The 13,965-nt window shown below is 45.5% G+C and overlaps 1 protein-coding gene across 3 annotated transcripts; it reads left to right on the forward strand.

Annotated features, from left to right (window-relative positions):
* Positions 1-1,014: 1,014 nt before the first annotated feature.
* Positions 1,015-13,334, forward strand: zgc:163098 (U2 snRNP-associated SURP motif-containing protein). 3 transcript variants are annotated; one of them, XM_035526851.2, is made up of 24 exons: positions 1,015-1,082; positions 1,790-1,872; positions 2,693-2,804; positions 3,242-3,351; positions 3,589-3,656; positions 4,009-4,103; positions 4,418-4,482; positions 4,724-4,889; positions 5,184-5,389; positions 5,985-6,028; positions 6,948-7,052; positions 7,340-7,406; positions 7,527-7,693; positions 7,782-7,944; positions 8,038-8,117; positions 9,284-9,371; positions 9,558-9,686; positions 9,969-10,164; positions 10,351-10,428; positions 10,724-10,757; positions 11,077-11,227; positions 11,719-11,829; positions 11,980-12,206; positions 12,434-13,334. In XM_035526851.2, exons 2-24 carry the CDS (start codon positions 1,795-1,797, stop codon positions 12,558-12,560), a joined length of 2,667 nt encoding a protein of 888 aa, XP_035382744.1. In that variant the 5' UTR covers positions 1,015-1,082; positions 1,790-1,794; the 3' UTR covers positions 12,561-13,334. The 3 variants fall into 3 exon arrangements, with proteins under 3 accessions (XP_035382744.1, XP_035382746.1, XP_035382745.1); XM_035526853.2 differs by having other exon boundaries at positions 3,245-3,351; XM_035526852.2 differs by lacking the exon at positions 1,015-1,082 and adding an exon at positions 1,128-1,417.
* Positions 13,335-13,965: the final 631 nt, after the last annotated feature.

Genomic DNA, 13,965 nt, shown 5'->3' on the forward strand with positions numbered 1-13,965 from the left:
AAGCAAAGTATTTCTGTACATACGTCAAAAAAAAACCCAACAACCTTTTGATTGGTCATTCAAACATAGTCTTTGAGGAGTACCTTCACCTTATACACTGGCAATAAAGGCAGGTTTAAACAGCATGGATAAATTCATTTTGATTTTGGGCAAACGTCACAACATCTACCCATAGCAGTAAATCACAGAAAATGCTGTGACAGGACTGGAATGTCAGGAAATTCGACTTTCACATATCGCATGCAAATTAATTTTGAAAAATAGACTTATATTGCCTTTGCTTGAAGGAGCATTTAGATATCTGATGTATATTGGTCTTAAACAACACAAATAAACGAATCAAATTGTAGCTGCACCTACACAAAACTCACAATTAATTGGCAACTTGACAATGAGCGGGCACGTCCGTGTCTTTGCTAAGAAAGAGCAGTTACTGGTTCAAAGAGAAAACGTGCCATAAGAGACCTATAGGAAAGATTAAAAGGCTGAGATGAATTTGACAAACAAATAAGAAAGCAAGCGTTGGAAATCATTGAGTAGACTTGTCGACAGGCACTGTCTCTGTAATTGACTTACACTTGTTAAACATTGCCAGGCACTGGTGGTATTAGCAAGGAACAAGGAATTTCAAGTTCCTCCAGAAAAGCAGCAACTGTCAGCACAACCTTTACACCTGAGTCTAGAAGTCAAATGCTCGTTGCACCACAGAGGCTAAGTGAGACTATATTTTGATTTTCAGTTTGAGACTGACCTTCGTGTCCATAGTCAGTCTTTCCTTTCGTAATCCTATAATGTGTTATAGCCTCTGTCAGTCACAGGTCCTTAGAATTGCTCCCCACCCGTACGACACTCCTGGTTATCTGTTCCCAAATACGTTTCATCCTGTGAAATTGGGAAACTAATATCTAAGACCTCGCTTGACGAGACTGAAGGAGTTCAAGCCCTGATTGGCCTCGTTGGTCTTGATTGGTCCTGATTGGTTCTGGTGTCACTGCGTCATTTTCCGCTATTTCCATTTTTAGAAAATCCAAAATGGCGGATTAATAATAAACGCACGGTTCATTCTTTATGGCATCAACTACGTAAGTCTCACTGTCGATTCTGAACAAAAAAACGGCTAGTGCATGATAGAGTTTCCCAGTTTCTGCTCGTTTCTAGTGGCGTATTTGCGGACGACCTTACGCAGAACGTAACTTGAGCTTGCGGGGGAGCTAGGTAACGACTTGGGTAGCTACCTGGCTAAGCTAGCTAAGATAGCTAGCCCGTCGGCTAACTCCCAACCGTCGGGTGTCGGTTGCTAGCTGAACTCGTCCAGCCTCACGTACGAGCAGCACCAGAAGGTTTAGATAGTTATTGACCCCGGCTTCCTCTTCGGATTTGAGCCATTCGTGACAATTGAACGTTTTACCGACTTTCGGTACGTAATATAACTAGCTAATGCTTTCACATTACACGTAGCTACTGATGTGCCAAGTAAGCTCAACGTATGCTAGCCTAGCCCTTGGTATCTGGTAGTGAACATATCCTAACCAGCTGGCTCGTAGAATAGCCATCTTATTCCTCTGCATGTGTGTTATTTTGGACGCAGTGTTAGGTTGTACAAATACGTATTTTTTTGTGTAGTTTTGGACCGCTGTAGATTGTAATCGGTGATAGACACGCGTTAGAAATGTGTTCAGTTGTGGTTGGAGCCTTTTCTCCACCCCGTAATTCATTGTTGTCTTGTGTGAGCAAAGTTTCACAAGGGACGGTCTCATAATGGTATTCTGTGTGTTGTCTTAAATTACAGTCAGTATGGCAGACAAAAAAGGGAAGTCTACAGGAGTGAAGAGGGTACTGACAAAGAAGGAGCAGGAGGAGATCAAGAAAAAGGTACAGTAGTGGAATGATGCTCCTGGTGACCACCTTCTCATCATGTACTGGTCCAGCTTGGCAAGGTCTATACAGGAGCATCTGAATATTTACTGGATTTTTTAATTAAATTTTTTTTATTATTATTTTTTGCTTGTCTTTATTTATAACTTGTTCGTTTACACTTTTACAGTTAGACTTGTAAAAAAGTTCATGTCATCAACATGAGCATTTATAAACACAGTGTAGCATGCATGGCTTGTGAATATTAACATCAACAAGTGCTATATTTAGGAGGCTGTCCATTAGTGAAATGAAGAAAGAAAGATACTCACTGTACAGATTTGGCTTGATCTTGGAGCAAGAGGTGGGAGAAGTCACAACCACTAGCATCGCTGATTAAGCACCTGTTGTTGGTCCTGTACGGAGTGATGTGGGGGCAGCACACACGCACAACTGCTAGCAGTGAGCTGAAGATGTAGGCAATCATATGACATTGAGAATTTTTGATTTTATTTATTTATTTATTTTTTGTGTATGTGTGCGTTCACACCACAAAATCGAATCTGTCATGTAGGAGGATGCATTGGATTTGGGCCCTTGTAGGAGCACTGTTTTTAAACCATATTTGCTAGATTGGTTTAGAAATAAACTCAGCAAGAACTGAACAGATTAAAAAATTACCATTAAACTAGCAGCATGTGGTAAGCCTGGTCATCACTTTATTGCCAATATTATTCATTGTTGTAAGTGGTAAGTAGATTTGTTCCTGTATGACTAGTTGCCACATGTCACATTGCAGACTCATTCTTTGGTCCTGTAATCTTTCTGCGGTTTGCAGGAGGAAGAGAAGGCTGCTGAAGTTTTTGAGGAGTTCCTGGCATCTTTTGATGGCAGTGAAAAGGGCAACGTAAAGACATTTGTACGAGGGGGCATTGTGAACGCCACTAAAGGTGAGAAAATCTGGACTGCAGTTCTGTCAGAAAATCTCCTGTCCCAGGAAATGGAACAAAATAGCAGCCTGATCTTACTGTAAAATGTGCCTGCTGCTTGGTGTAGTGTCAATCCTTTCCTTCAGCTCATTACAGGATCCAACAAATGACCCTTAGCGGGGGTTGGACTGTCAGTGTCCAGACTCCCAGCACACCTGTATAGGTATTGGGCATTCAGTGTCCAGACTCCCAGCACACCTGTATAGGTGTTGGGTATTCAGTGTCCAGACTCCCAGCACACCTGTATAGGTGTTGGGTATTCAGTGTCCAGACTCCCAGCACACCTACTTGATTCCTTTCTCTGGGATCAGTGATGGAGTGCGTAGGCCTCTCTCGAGGGCTGGGTTATACAACTCTGATGTGCAGGCTTTTTTAAAAATCTCTCTCTCCCCCTTCAGAAGAGGAGGCTGCTGAGGTGAAAAAGAGTAAACTCTACAGACCTGCGACAAAATTCACCCCCCTGCCTCCAAATGCGTTGCCGGTGCAGTCTGCAGAGCTTCGGAAAAATGTGAGTAGCAGTGGGGTGCATGTGCAAAGGACTGCACAGGTTGGAGCATTCCTCAGCAGACATCAGCACTGCACAGGTTAGAGCGTTCCCCACCAGATTGAACCACTGCACAGCTTAAGGTGTTCCCCTGCCACAGAGAAACACTTCAGTTTCACAGCATTCCCCAGATGGACTTCAGCACTGCACTGTTTAGGGCATACCCTTGCCTGTCAATAACTGTCAGGAATTGCTCCACAGGTTGTTAAAAAGAAAACGGAAGAGAAGAAAAAGAGTAACCTGGAACTCTTCAAAGAAGAACTGAAACAGTAGGTCTTCCTTCGCCTCCTGTCAGGCCAGAAGGCAGTGGCAGTGTGCTCAGTCTTTTTCTGTTCTTGTTGCTGATGTCTCGCTTTTATCTGCTCTCAGGCAGAAGCCTCTGGGGCCAAGGTTGTTTGTTTGGGCCTGCTTTCCTGCAGGTGCTTGTAGCTTTTAGGAATTCCCATGTATCGACAACCTGCATTGCTCTTTAAGTAGTGGCGTTTTGGGGGAAAATTGAGCCACGCGCGAAGCCTTTGTAGTTTTGCTTTTTACTACTGAATGACGTCTGACGTTGGTGTTTACTATGCAAAAGTAGTACAGTACTGTGAGCAGGCCAGTGAGTCTGTGTGGGTGTCCCAGAATCCAGGAGGAGAGAGAGGAGCGCTATAAGCGCAAGAAGAATGACCCAGGAGGGGTGTACCCGGACCTGGACCTGCCGATGACGCGGCGGTCAAGTGAGGCTCACGCACCACGCGAGCATACACACACACACACACACACACACACACACACACACACACACACACACACACACCCAGAGATGCAAGCGTGTCATATCTGAAATGAAACACAAGGTGTCGTTTACCTTAGCTCCCACCAGTCAGTGAAGTGTTGGCTCAGCACACAGCTGTCCATGTTCTGGTGGTTTGTGTTCTCTGGGATGTGTGTCTTTTAGTTTGTGCTTCAAGTGAGTTGATACATGGGAGCCCGGCCGTCTGTCTTAAGAGAGACGGATACTCACACTGTCCCTTGTGTCCTTCTTATCCAGTATTCGATGACGACCCCACAGTGCCAACTACCACTAACCTCTACATTGGCTGCATCAACCCTAAGGTACATGCACAATCAGTTGAGGTCAATCATTTTAGATAGAAAATATTATGTAGAACTGCCGTTTTAAAGTGACCAAAGATTATAGAAGGGTTAACTGTTTGTTTACTTGGTGTCTCTTCTGGGGACGGTGGGGGGTGTCCTCTAGACAAGTTTAAACCATCTATGACATACACGTTGCGGTTTGTCTGCAGTCATTACCAGAGGTAGGCACACTGTGTGTGTGTGTGTGTGTGTTTGGCAGATGACGGAGGAGATGCTGTGTAAGGAGTTTGGCAAGTACGGCCCTCTGGCTAGCGTGAAGATCATGTGGCCGCGAACAGAGGAGGAGCGCACGAGGGTGACCAACCGCGGCTTCGTGGCCTTTATGACGCGTAAGGACGCGGAGAGGGCCCTGGCCGCGCTGGATGGTGAGCGACTTCCCTTCACTCTGCACCTACCTCAACACTGAACTCTGCTTGTGTGAGTGCACATGAGAAGCATGGAATGGATGAAACGATATAACCTACCTAAATCACTAAGCCCCGCTCAGACATTGCATATGTATTGTGATACAGGTATATAAAGCAGAGATGCTCAGGCTAGTTAAACATGGAGTATTACTTCTGCCAAGCTCCAGCTGAGGGCCTGGAGGAGCTGTAGAGCCGCCTTCATTGATTTTGGCTTGGGTGGCTTTCATTCACCCTGACCCCAAACCCCCGCAGGTAAAACAGTGATGGGTTTCGAGATGAAGCTGGGCTGGGGGAAGGCGGTGCGCATCCCGCCCCAGCCCCTCTACACGCCCGTCGGGGTGCTGAAGACCACCGCGCCCCCACCCCCGTCTGGCCTCCCATTCAACGCCCAGCCACGCGACCGCTTCCGCAACGACTTCACCAAGCCACGCAGCCGATCGCAAGAGGACTTCTACAAGGTGACACCCTCGCTCCGCCCACAGCTCCAGGGGGCGAGGGGGGTTTGTGCAGTCATAGCATTTAAAATGTGGTGCTTTCATTTAGGTGAGCTTGGAGAGGTTCTTTCAGAGTAAGAAATGTATATTTCATATTTATTATTATTATTATTATTATTATCTTAGGAATTCAGAAAATGGACTTAAATAATTTGCCAAACATCTGACAGTAGTTTATGAAAACCCCCGAATATTTACAGCGCTTCTCTCAAACCAGCCAGTTAATGACAGATTAGCATTGGACACATCAAAGCCATGCTAGCAAGCCTTCACTTGCTTCCTTTATCGTTATCGTTCTCAGATGTTGGGAATCCTTTAATCCCAGGAGAGAGGCTTTGTTTGAATTGTCACTGTACACCAGTGTCTTTGTGATAAGCAGTATAAATGTATAATCATATTAATTGTAGGCTTCCATAGTCCTGAAGTGGATAGTTGAGGCTGGAATGGGTTTTGTGCTGAGGGCATTTTTGCAGTGTTGTGTGACTGTGGTGCGGTTTTTATAAACATAAACTCATGTTATTGTTTGTATCTTCATCACGCGGTTTGACGTCACGAACAGACTCTGTACGACGCCGTAGTGACAGTGGTTATCCCGTCAGAAAGGTACACACTCTTTATCCATTTAATATTACAGTATGAATCGCACACATACAAGGTAGGCCTAGATGGTATTCCTTAGCTCCAGAGCCGGGTGTATGCTCCAGCGTTTCAGTTAGGGCATCGGCTTTGAGAACATACACAGACAGACAGGCAGCAGGCAGGCACAGAACACTGGGGTTATCCCCTTACTAAATGTTCACCCATTTTTACTGACTCGAGAGTACAGTACACCAGGCAGTGAAACCCCTACACATACACACAACTACAGAAAGCTATAATGCCCCTTTTAGAAATGTCTGAAGAAATAGTGTGGTAAACACTTTACCTGAAAATTCATCTCAGAACGGCTCCTGTTTTGGAATTAGATTCAGTGCTTGAAAGCACAGCGAACTCTTGTAGACAGTGAACCTAAATTAAAGGGGCCAAATGGAGTTTGTCCATCAGAAAATATACCACCTAAAGGGTGTGTTGTGCATCACTAATGAAGACCTGCAGATACATTCACACATTGGGCTGGGGTTTCACGGGATGGGAGAATTACACCTGAATCACTACTGGATGAAGCTTTAAGGGGGAGGGAGGCCTTCAGTATGGCGAGCCCTGCATGCGGAGCCCTGCACGTGGAGATCACCCCTCCTGCTGAGCTCAGTTCCATCCTGTTCCAGATCCCTGCCGGACCGGCTGTTACCCGTCATGCCGGAGAGCCGGCACGCCAGAGCCAGGTCCCCTGGCTGCAGGTTCGGAGCTAAACTCAGCCAGAGGGTCGAACTCCGGGTGAGGGTTCAGTGTGGGCCTGGTTTAGGGGAAGGCAGGACTGACATGTGGAGGGAGGCTGTAGGCAAAGCGGGCGAGGGGAGAATGCTCAGGGAGGAGGCGTGTGCACTGGGTCATGCTCTCATCCCTCTGTGTTTTGTCTGGCCAGGAGTCTGCTGTGCCTGATCCACAGGATGATCGAGTTTGTGGTGAGGGAGGGGCCCATGTTTGAGGCCATAATCATGAGCCGGGAGAAGAACAATCCGGACTTCAGGTCTGTGTGTGTGTCAGTCTAGGTGTTGGCATGGAATCTCTGTGTGTCTGTATCTGTTTTGTCTTTGTGTCTGTCGTCTGCATGTTTGTGTGTGATTTTGTTTCTGTGCAGGAGTTTTTTGTTACCTTTCAGTGAAGTCTCACAGGTGTGAGTGAAATGTTGTGTAAACCACCAAAGCAAGACAACTGATGTATTCGTTATATGATGCAGATGCCCACAACACAACTGTAAATAGTTTTGAAACCTGCTTAGGTGCTTAATGGGACTATGTGGTGGTCATTTTGCAGGTTTCTGTTTGATAATAAGAGTCAGGAGCATGTGTATTACAGATGGAAGCTCTACTCCATACTCCAGGTAAAATGGCATGTGTTGGACCTCCAGTCCTGATCATGGCTAAATCTGATTAATGCATTCGATGGATTGCCTGTTTTAAAATGTTTCTGCAGTTATCGCTTCTACCCCCCCCTTGAGCAGGGCGAGAGTCCGAGCGAGTGGAAGACGTCTCCCTTCCGAATGTTCCGGTGTGGCTCTTTATGGAAACCCCCTGTCCTCAATCCATATCTCCATGGCGACGAGGAGCAAGAGGATGGCTCCTCCCCTTCCCAGGAGGAGGAGCTGAAAAAAGGACAGCTGAAGACAGAGTAAGTACATGACCTTTACATTGTGTGTGTGTGTGTGTGAGGAGATGCTCTCAGGTGGGGGTCAGTGACGTCCCACTGTGTGTGTCAGGCACAGGGAACAGCTGGAGGCCTTACTGAGGGGTTTAACCCCTCGGAGGGTGGAGGTCGGTGATGCCATGCTCTTCTGTCTGGAGAGAGCGGAGGCTGCAGAGGAAGTGGTCACCTGCATCGCGGAGTCCCTCTCCATACTGCACACACCGTTACAGAAGAAGGTTTACACACACACACACACTTAAACATGTACTGTTCTCCCACTCTAATACTCTGTGCCTTACACACAGTCACTGTGCTCTTTTTCTCTGCAGGTTGCAAGGCTGTATCTGGTTTCAGACATCTTGTACAACTCCTGTGCCAAAGTTGCTAACGCATCCTACTACCGCAAATAGTAAGAGCTGTCTCCCTCTCAGTGTCACTCTCCCTGCCCCTCCCTCTCCGACTCTCTAGCTCTCAGTTCAGTTCACATTTGTATTGCCAAAGCTTTGAAACAAAACATATAATAGACAACAATACAACCACTAACAAGAATAGTAATAACAACAATAATGTAACCACAACAACAATACTCCTATTACCAATAATAATAATAATAATAATATGGTCACTCACTGTCCCTCAGACTGTAGCAAGAGTGAATGTATTTTGCTGCCAGTGGGCTGAACTCTTTATGTTCACCAAGAACATACGGCAGCTTCTCATCAAGGAGATTTTTTAACTCTGGGAATATGTGGCTAATTTTGTTAAAGAATTCAGTTCTAATATAGTAACATTTTGTAAATTCAGTTAAAAATGTCACTCACAGTCTCAGTCTCTCTCTCTCACACTCAAACTCTCTCACACACACACACACACACACACATACACATTCTCCTGAACACTTATGTTTATGCCATAAAAGTCACAAAGCTTTGTGTGTGTGTGTATGCGTGTGTGCTAGGGCTCAGTCTTTATGCTAAATATCTCGATAATCACATGAATGTGACTATGGTTCTATATTTAGTTATGTTGAACTATGGTTAAATATAGCATAATTATTTTACAACATGCAGTTACTTAACACAATATTTTATTAGGCACGGTGAAGGAACCTGCACTTGGTTAGTTTACAACAAGTAGGCTAAAAAAAGGAAATACAAAGTGAAAAGCACCCAGGTGGAGTTCCTTCTGTGCTTCTTCCAGTGCTCTCATCCACATACAACATACGCAAAATGGCTACAAAAAAACACATAATAAACACATATTTATATTACATATTACTCACTTGTGCATTTAAAAGAGAACAAAATGTAACATAAGATACATAAATGTAAGACATTTGACGATGTTCCTCCTTATTTCTAGTACTCATTTAGTAATCATTTCTAGTAATACAGCATGTGTGATCATGAGAGAGAGAAAGAGAGAGTCTTTAGTGTGTTTGAGAGAGAGAGAGTGTCCACAGCATGTTAGTTCATATACGAGAGAGCGCAAGTGAGTGTGAGGGAGTGTCTACAGCAAGTGTGTTCATAGAGCGTGAGCGTGTACGGTGGTTAAGAGACCCTCTCTGTGTGGTAGCTTCGAGCCCAGGCTGCCTCAGATCTTCAGTGATGTCGGCGAGGCCTATCGGAACATCCAGGCCAGGCTGCAAGCCGAGCAGTTCAAGGTGAGCAGCTCTGAGCACTCAGGCTCCTGCGCATGTGCTGGTGTGCCTGTGCTCGTGCGCCTCTGCGCATGTGCTCCAGCAACAGCCTCTTCAGCTTTAAACCAACACAGTCGCTCTCTTTCTCCCTCCTCCATGTCCTCTGTGTATGTTTGATTTTGTGTCTCTCTTGCCCATCCCTGCTTTCAGCAAAGGATCATGGCCTGCTTCCGTGCCTGGGAGGACTGGGCCATTTACCCAGAATCCTTTCTGATCCAGCTACAGAACATCTTCCTGGGTCTAATCAAACCAGGAGAGGAAGTGATCGAAAATAAAGAGGTGAGCGATGGCACCAGAGAAACCCCCCCCCCCCCAATGACATTTACCCAACAGTAAACAACACCCAGCACACACGCACACGTTAGATATCAGCTGTACCTTGACAGTGCACCAGCTGCTTTATATTTAAAAGCAACACACACTGTAAGTGTGGAATTTCAGACTGCAGCTTATCTAGTGGCATGCCCAGTTTGAGAGCCCACCCTCTGCCCCATTTATCACTGGTTAGTTTAGGAGAAGTGCAACGTGGGTAATGTGGTCTTTCCTCTCACCGCTACGCAGGCCTCTTCACCAGGCTTGGATGGGGCTCCATTAGATGGCACTCCTCTAGATGGGATGGAGATAGATGGGACGCCTCTGGATGACCTGGATGGCTCACCCATGCCCTGGGATCCATCCTCCATCGACGGGGTTCCCGTGGACGACATCGACGGGGTTCCCCTTGGCCCCCAGGTGGACGACATCGACGGAGTGCCGTGTGAGTGGAGAGGAGAGGGCAGAGCTTATTACTGTGGGTCGTGATTATTATAAAGACTCACACACTGCTTATTGAGAGACTTCAGTATGTGATTGTATTTAGTTTCTTTTTTTAATTTGTATATTAATTTATGTATTTATATATTTGTTTATATAACATCTGATTTTGTTTGTGTGTGAAATGCAGTGGATGAGGGCTTGGACAAAACATTACCCAGTGTGGCGCTGTCCAAATGGGAAAGAGTGGATGATGTTGAGCCTTCAGGTACACACACATCCACACTCATCCCTCCAAAGCCACACAGCAGTGTGTATTGACCCTACAGTGACCTGTTTGTACCACATTTGCTTTTTTCTAATTTGATACAAACTTGCAGTACAGAGGAACAAACACCACTGCTGAAGTACATTTGAAAGGCAAAGCAATGTGGATGTAGTCGTCACAATATCTGGAAAATTATGGTCTTTACAGAAATCTGATTTTCATTATTATTACACTGTCAGTGCCCACTTAATTATAACCTGACCACTGTGATGTTCTTGTCTGTTTGATGGTGTAGCCAAGACGGACTCGGAAGATGAGAGGAGTGATGGGTAGGCCCCTTTTCCCTGCATACAGTCATTCTGCCTTTCCTTACTGTCTATGTCTGGTTCCTCCCCCCTGTGTGCCGTTCTGCCTCCCCTCACAGTCTGTGAATAGACCATTGTGTCATATGTGGAAAGGTCTGGAACATGCTAATGTTTTACCTGCCTTAATCACTGAGCTGTCAGCAGTGAGCTGTCAATCCAGTTCATGAATTGAGTTGTGAATCCAGGAAAAATGCCAAACTCTGCAGTACTCGCATTTTGACACACCTGGGCCAGAAACATTTAGTAACTAGTATTCTCTCACTCTTGCTTCCGTTGCCCCCAGGGACGGCAAGGAGAATGAGGCGGACTCGGATGACGATAGCAGCAGCGACGACGCCAGCAGCCCCAGCAGGTACGAGGGGGCGGAGTTTAAGAGCAGTCTGCGGAACTTCGAGATGTCCGAGAACAAAAGGACACGCCTCCGAGAGCTAGAGGTGAGCAGGAGCCAAAGGAATGAAAGCGGGAAAGCGAAGGCCAGACGGCCCCCTATCTACCTTGCCAGTTGGAGTCAGCTGCTTAGTTAGTGCTGCAGGTTTGCTTTGAAAAGGTTGATGCTCCATGCCAGAATACACAGACTTGCCCCCGAAGAGGAACTCCCATCTGGACCTCCAGTCCAGATCTGGTCCTGGAATTTTGTAGTCACTGGTAATTAGCTGAAGTGTCAATGCTAACACCCAGTTGGCCACACTGTCTTCATGTCAGACACCTGGTTACAGGCAGTGTGGAAAATCTGTATAGCTTGAATATCAGTGGAGTTTACTTGCAGCTTTAGTTCAGCTACCTAGTGGCTTTAGGGGGCATCTGAATATTATGTTTGGAAGCTAGGGCTGAATTACATTTCCAAGAGAACTCCGACGCAACAGGTTTGGACAGGGCCTAAACTAAACTCCGTTCTACACTGTGTGTGTGTGCGTTGGGCGGGCAGGTGAAGGTGATGAAGTTTCAGGATGAGCTGGAATCTGGGAAAAGGCAGAGGAAATCCAGTATGAGCCTACAGCAGCAGATTCAGCACTACAGAAACAAGTTACTCCAGAAGGTACATGCGCGCTGAACTCGCTCATATCAGCAGAGCAAAAGACAACTGCTCATGGCTGGATCAGTGCCTGTATTTAAAATTCACGAACTGAGACGCCAGATTCATAAAACTAAGGTATTCTGACATGTTTGTGTAATGCTGTGTCTGCAGGAGTTCGATAAAGATGATGAAGAGAAGAAGGACAGGTCGACAAGCAAGCAGAAAGACCATCTTAAAAAAGATGAGCGTAGAGACAGAGGAGAGGACAGAAGTAAAGGAAGAGAGCGGGAGAAAGACAGGGAGAGGGAGAAAGAGAGGGATAGAGAGAGGAGCAAAAAGAACGACGAGCAAGAGAAGAGCAGGGGAAGGAGCAGAGACGAGGAGGAGAGGAGAGAGAGGTACGTGTACACACAGGAGAGTAGTACACACTTTGCATGACGTCACGTTATCATTTAGTCATTCTTATTACAGTGTACAGTAATTAACAGCTATAATTAATGATAATGCATTGAGTAGTAAGGACTGTGTTCAGGCTAATTATATGTGAACTAGAGGTGTGAACAATTGTAGAACTGGCTCAAGTGTAAGTAGTTAGCTTTGCTAAACTGTCTTTCTTCTCCTGAAGGACCAGATCTCGATCACCGCGGAAGTCAAAGCGCTCGCGATCTCCGTCGCCACAGCGCAAGTCCCGGAGGTCATCATCCAGATCGCCCCACCGCTCTCACAAGAAAGCGAAGAAGAGCAAACACTGAACTCTGACCTTTTGACCTCTGTGACCTTTATTCCTGTTTCTGAAGCAGCTGAGTGGACAGCACCCACAAACTGCTGTTTTTTCTCTCTCCAACACCCCCCCCCCCCCCCCCACACACACACACATAGATGCTTTTCTCCCAGTGATTCAGTACTGGACTTGGCCAACAACTGCTGTCTGTTTATTTCCTGTGACTGCTCAACTCTCAAACAAATTCTCCAGCTACATTTTTGTAAAATGAAGTTCGAGCATTTATTTGTACAGTTCTCTTAATTTAGTTTTGTTTTTAAAAGTCCCTCTTTGAAGAAATCTACTCTAGGATTGGTTCCCCCCCCCCCCCCCAACAAAAAAAAAAACAACCTTTACAATAAACAGCTCTTGGCAGTAACTGGTGGGGAGGGTATGATTTGTGTTATTCGGCCAGGAATCTGATCTGGCTAAAGAAAAACTGAACTTGGGCACACTATCTTAAAAAAATAATGAGTCAGCATGCAAACAACAAACGGGTCATACAACAGCAGCCTGAAGCTGTGGAGGGCAGGGAGCGCCTCTCATGTTACTGCACAGTCCAACGTCTCCCTTCAGTAGCAGACTGTTGAGCTGAAACAGTCTGAGCAGGAAATGGCCTAAAACGGGCTGTGACCCTGCTGAGTCTGATATCCCTCCACCAGTCCCGCATTTGTCAAGTGTCCTGATTTTTTTTGGCAACGGGGAAAGGGCTGATTTCTGAAAATTATAAATCAATACCTGACAATTTCTCATCTTGTAAATCCAATTTTGAACATGAGATTTTTTTTTAGTTGTTCCTCACCCTTTAAGAAGTTGCTGGTTTCTACAGACTTGTCAGGATCATGCATGCAAAGCATATTAAATAATTGTCATTTTTTTACAACACTGAAGCACATTAATTCATGTGTACGAAACACTCCCCTCCTTGCTCCCCTCCTTGCTCAGAGAGGGTGTATTAAGTTTTAGCTAGGATTCATGACCTACTGATTATGACTCTTAATCATTCTCAGACTTGTCTTCTCTGAAACGCTTGACAAAGATCTGCTCCTGTTTCCACACTCTACAACACAGGTGCCTTTAGGAACTAAATCCTCATATAGTCTGTGAGGGGCTTGTGCAGATGGCTTAGACCTCCAGAGGTGCAGGTTTGCAGGAGCAGGGTAGGAAACACTGAGCTTCTACACAGTCTGTTGCTGTTAATGTACACACCAACGCATAGAAATGCATCAAGCACCTGCCACTTCTTTCATGGGAAAAAATATTTTAATTCTTTAGTGAAATCAATCATTTAAAAAAGTGTGGTTCAATTATTTTTACAAGCAAACAATAACCGATAGAGATGTGAGAAACAGAACAAAAGCAAATGTGAAATGTGACACTTCAAAAAGCAAAAGGTG

The sequence above is a fragment of the Electrophorus electricus genome, chromosome 8 (assembly GCF_041902795.1).
Source record: "Electrophorus electricus isolate QZ-2024a chromosome 8, ASM4190279v1, whole genome shotgun sequence".
Classification (NCBI taxonomy): domain Eukaryota; kingdom Metazoa; phylum Chordata; class Actinopteri; order Gymnotiformes; family Gymnotidae; genus Electrophorus; species Electrophorus electricus.

Excerpts from the sequence above, each read along its gene's own strand:
- zgc:163098 (XM_035526851.2), top strand. The coding sequence starts at position 1,795 with ATGGCAGACAAAAAAGGGAAGTCTACAGGAGTGAAGAGGGTACTGACA. Across the intron at positions 3,657-4,008 it reads TTCAAAGAAGAACTGAAACA|AATCCAGGAGGAGAGAGAGG; the intron begins GTAGGTCTTCCT and ends TGGGTGTCCCAG. Across the intron at positions 10,165-10,350 it reads CGACATCGACGGAGTGCCGT|TGGATGAGGGCTTGGACAAA; the intron begins GTGAGTGGAGAG and ends TGTGAAATGCAG.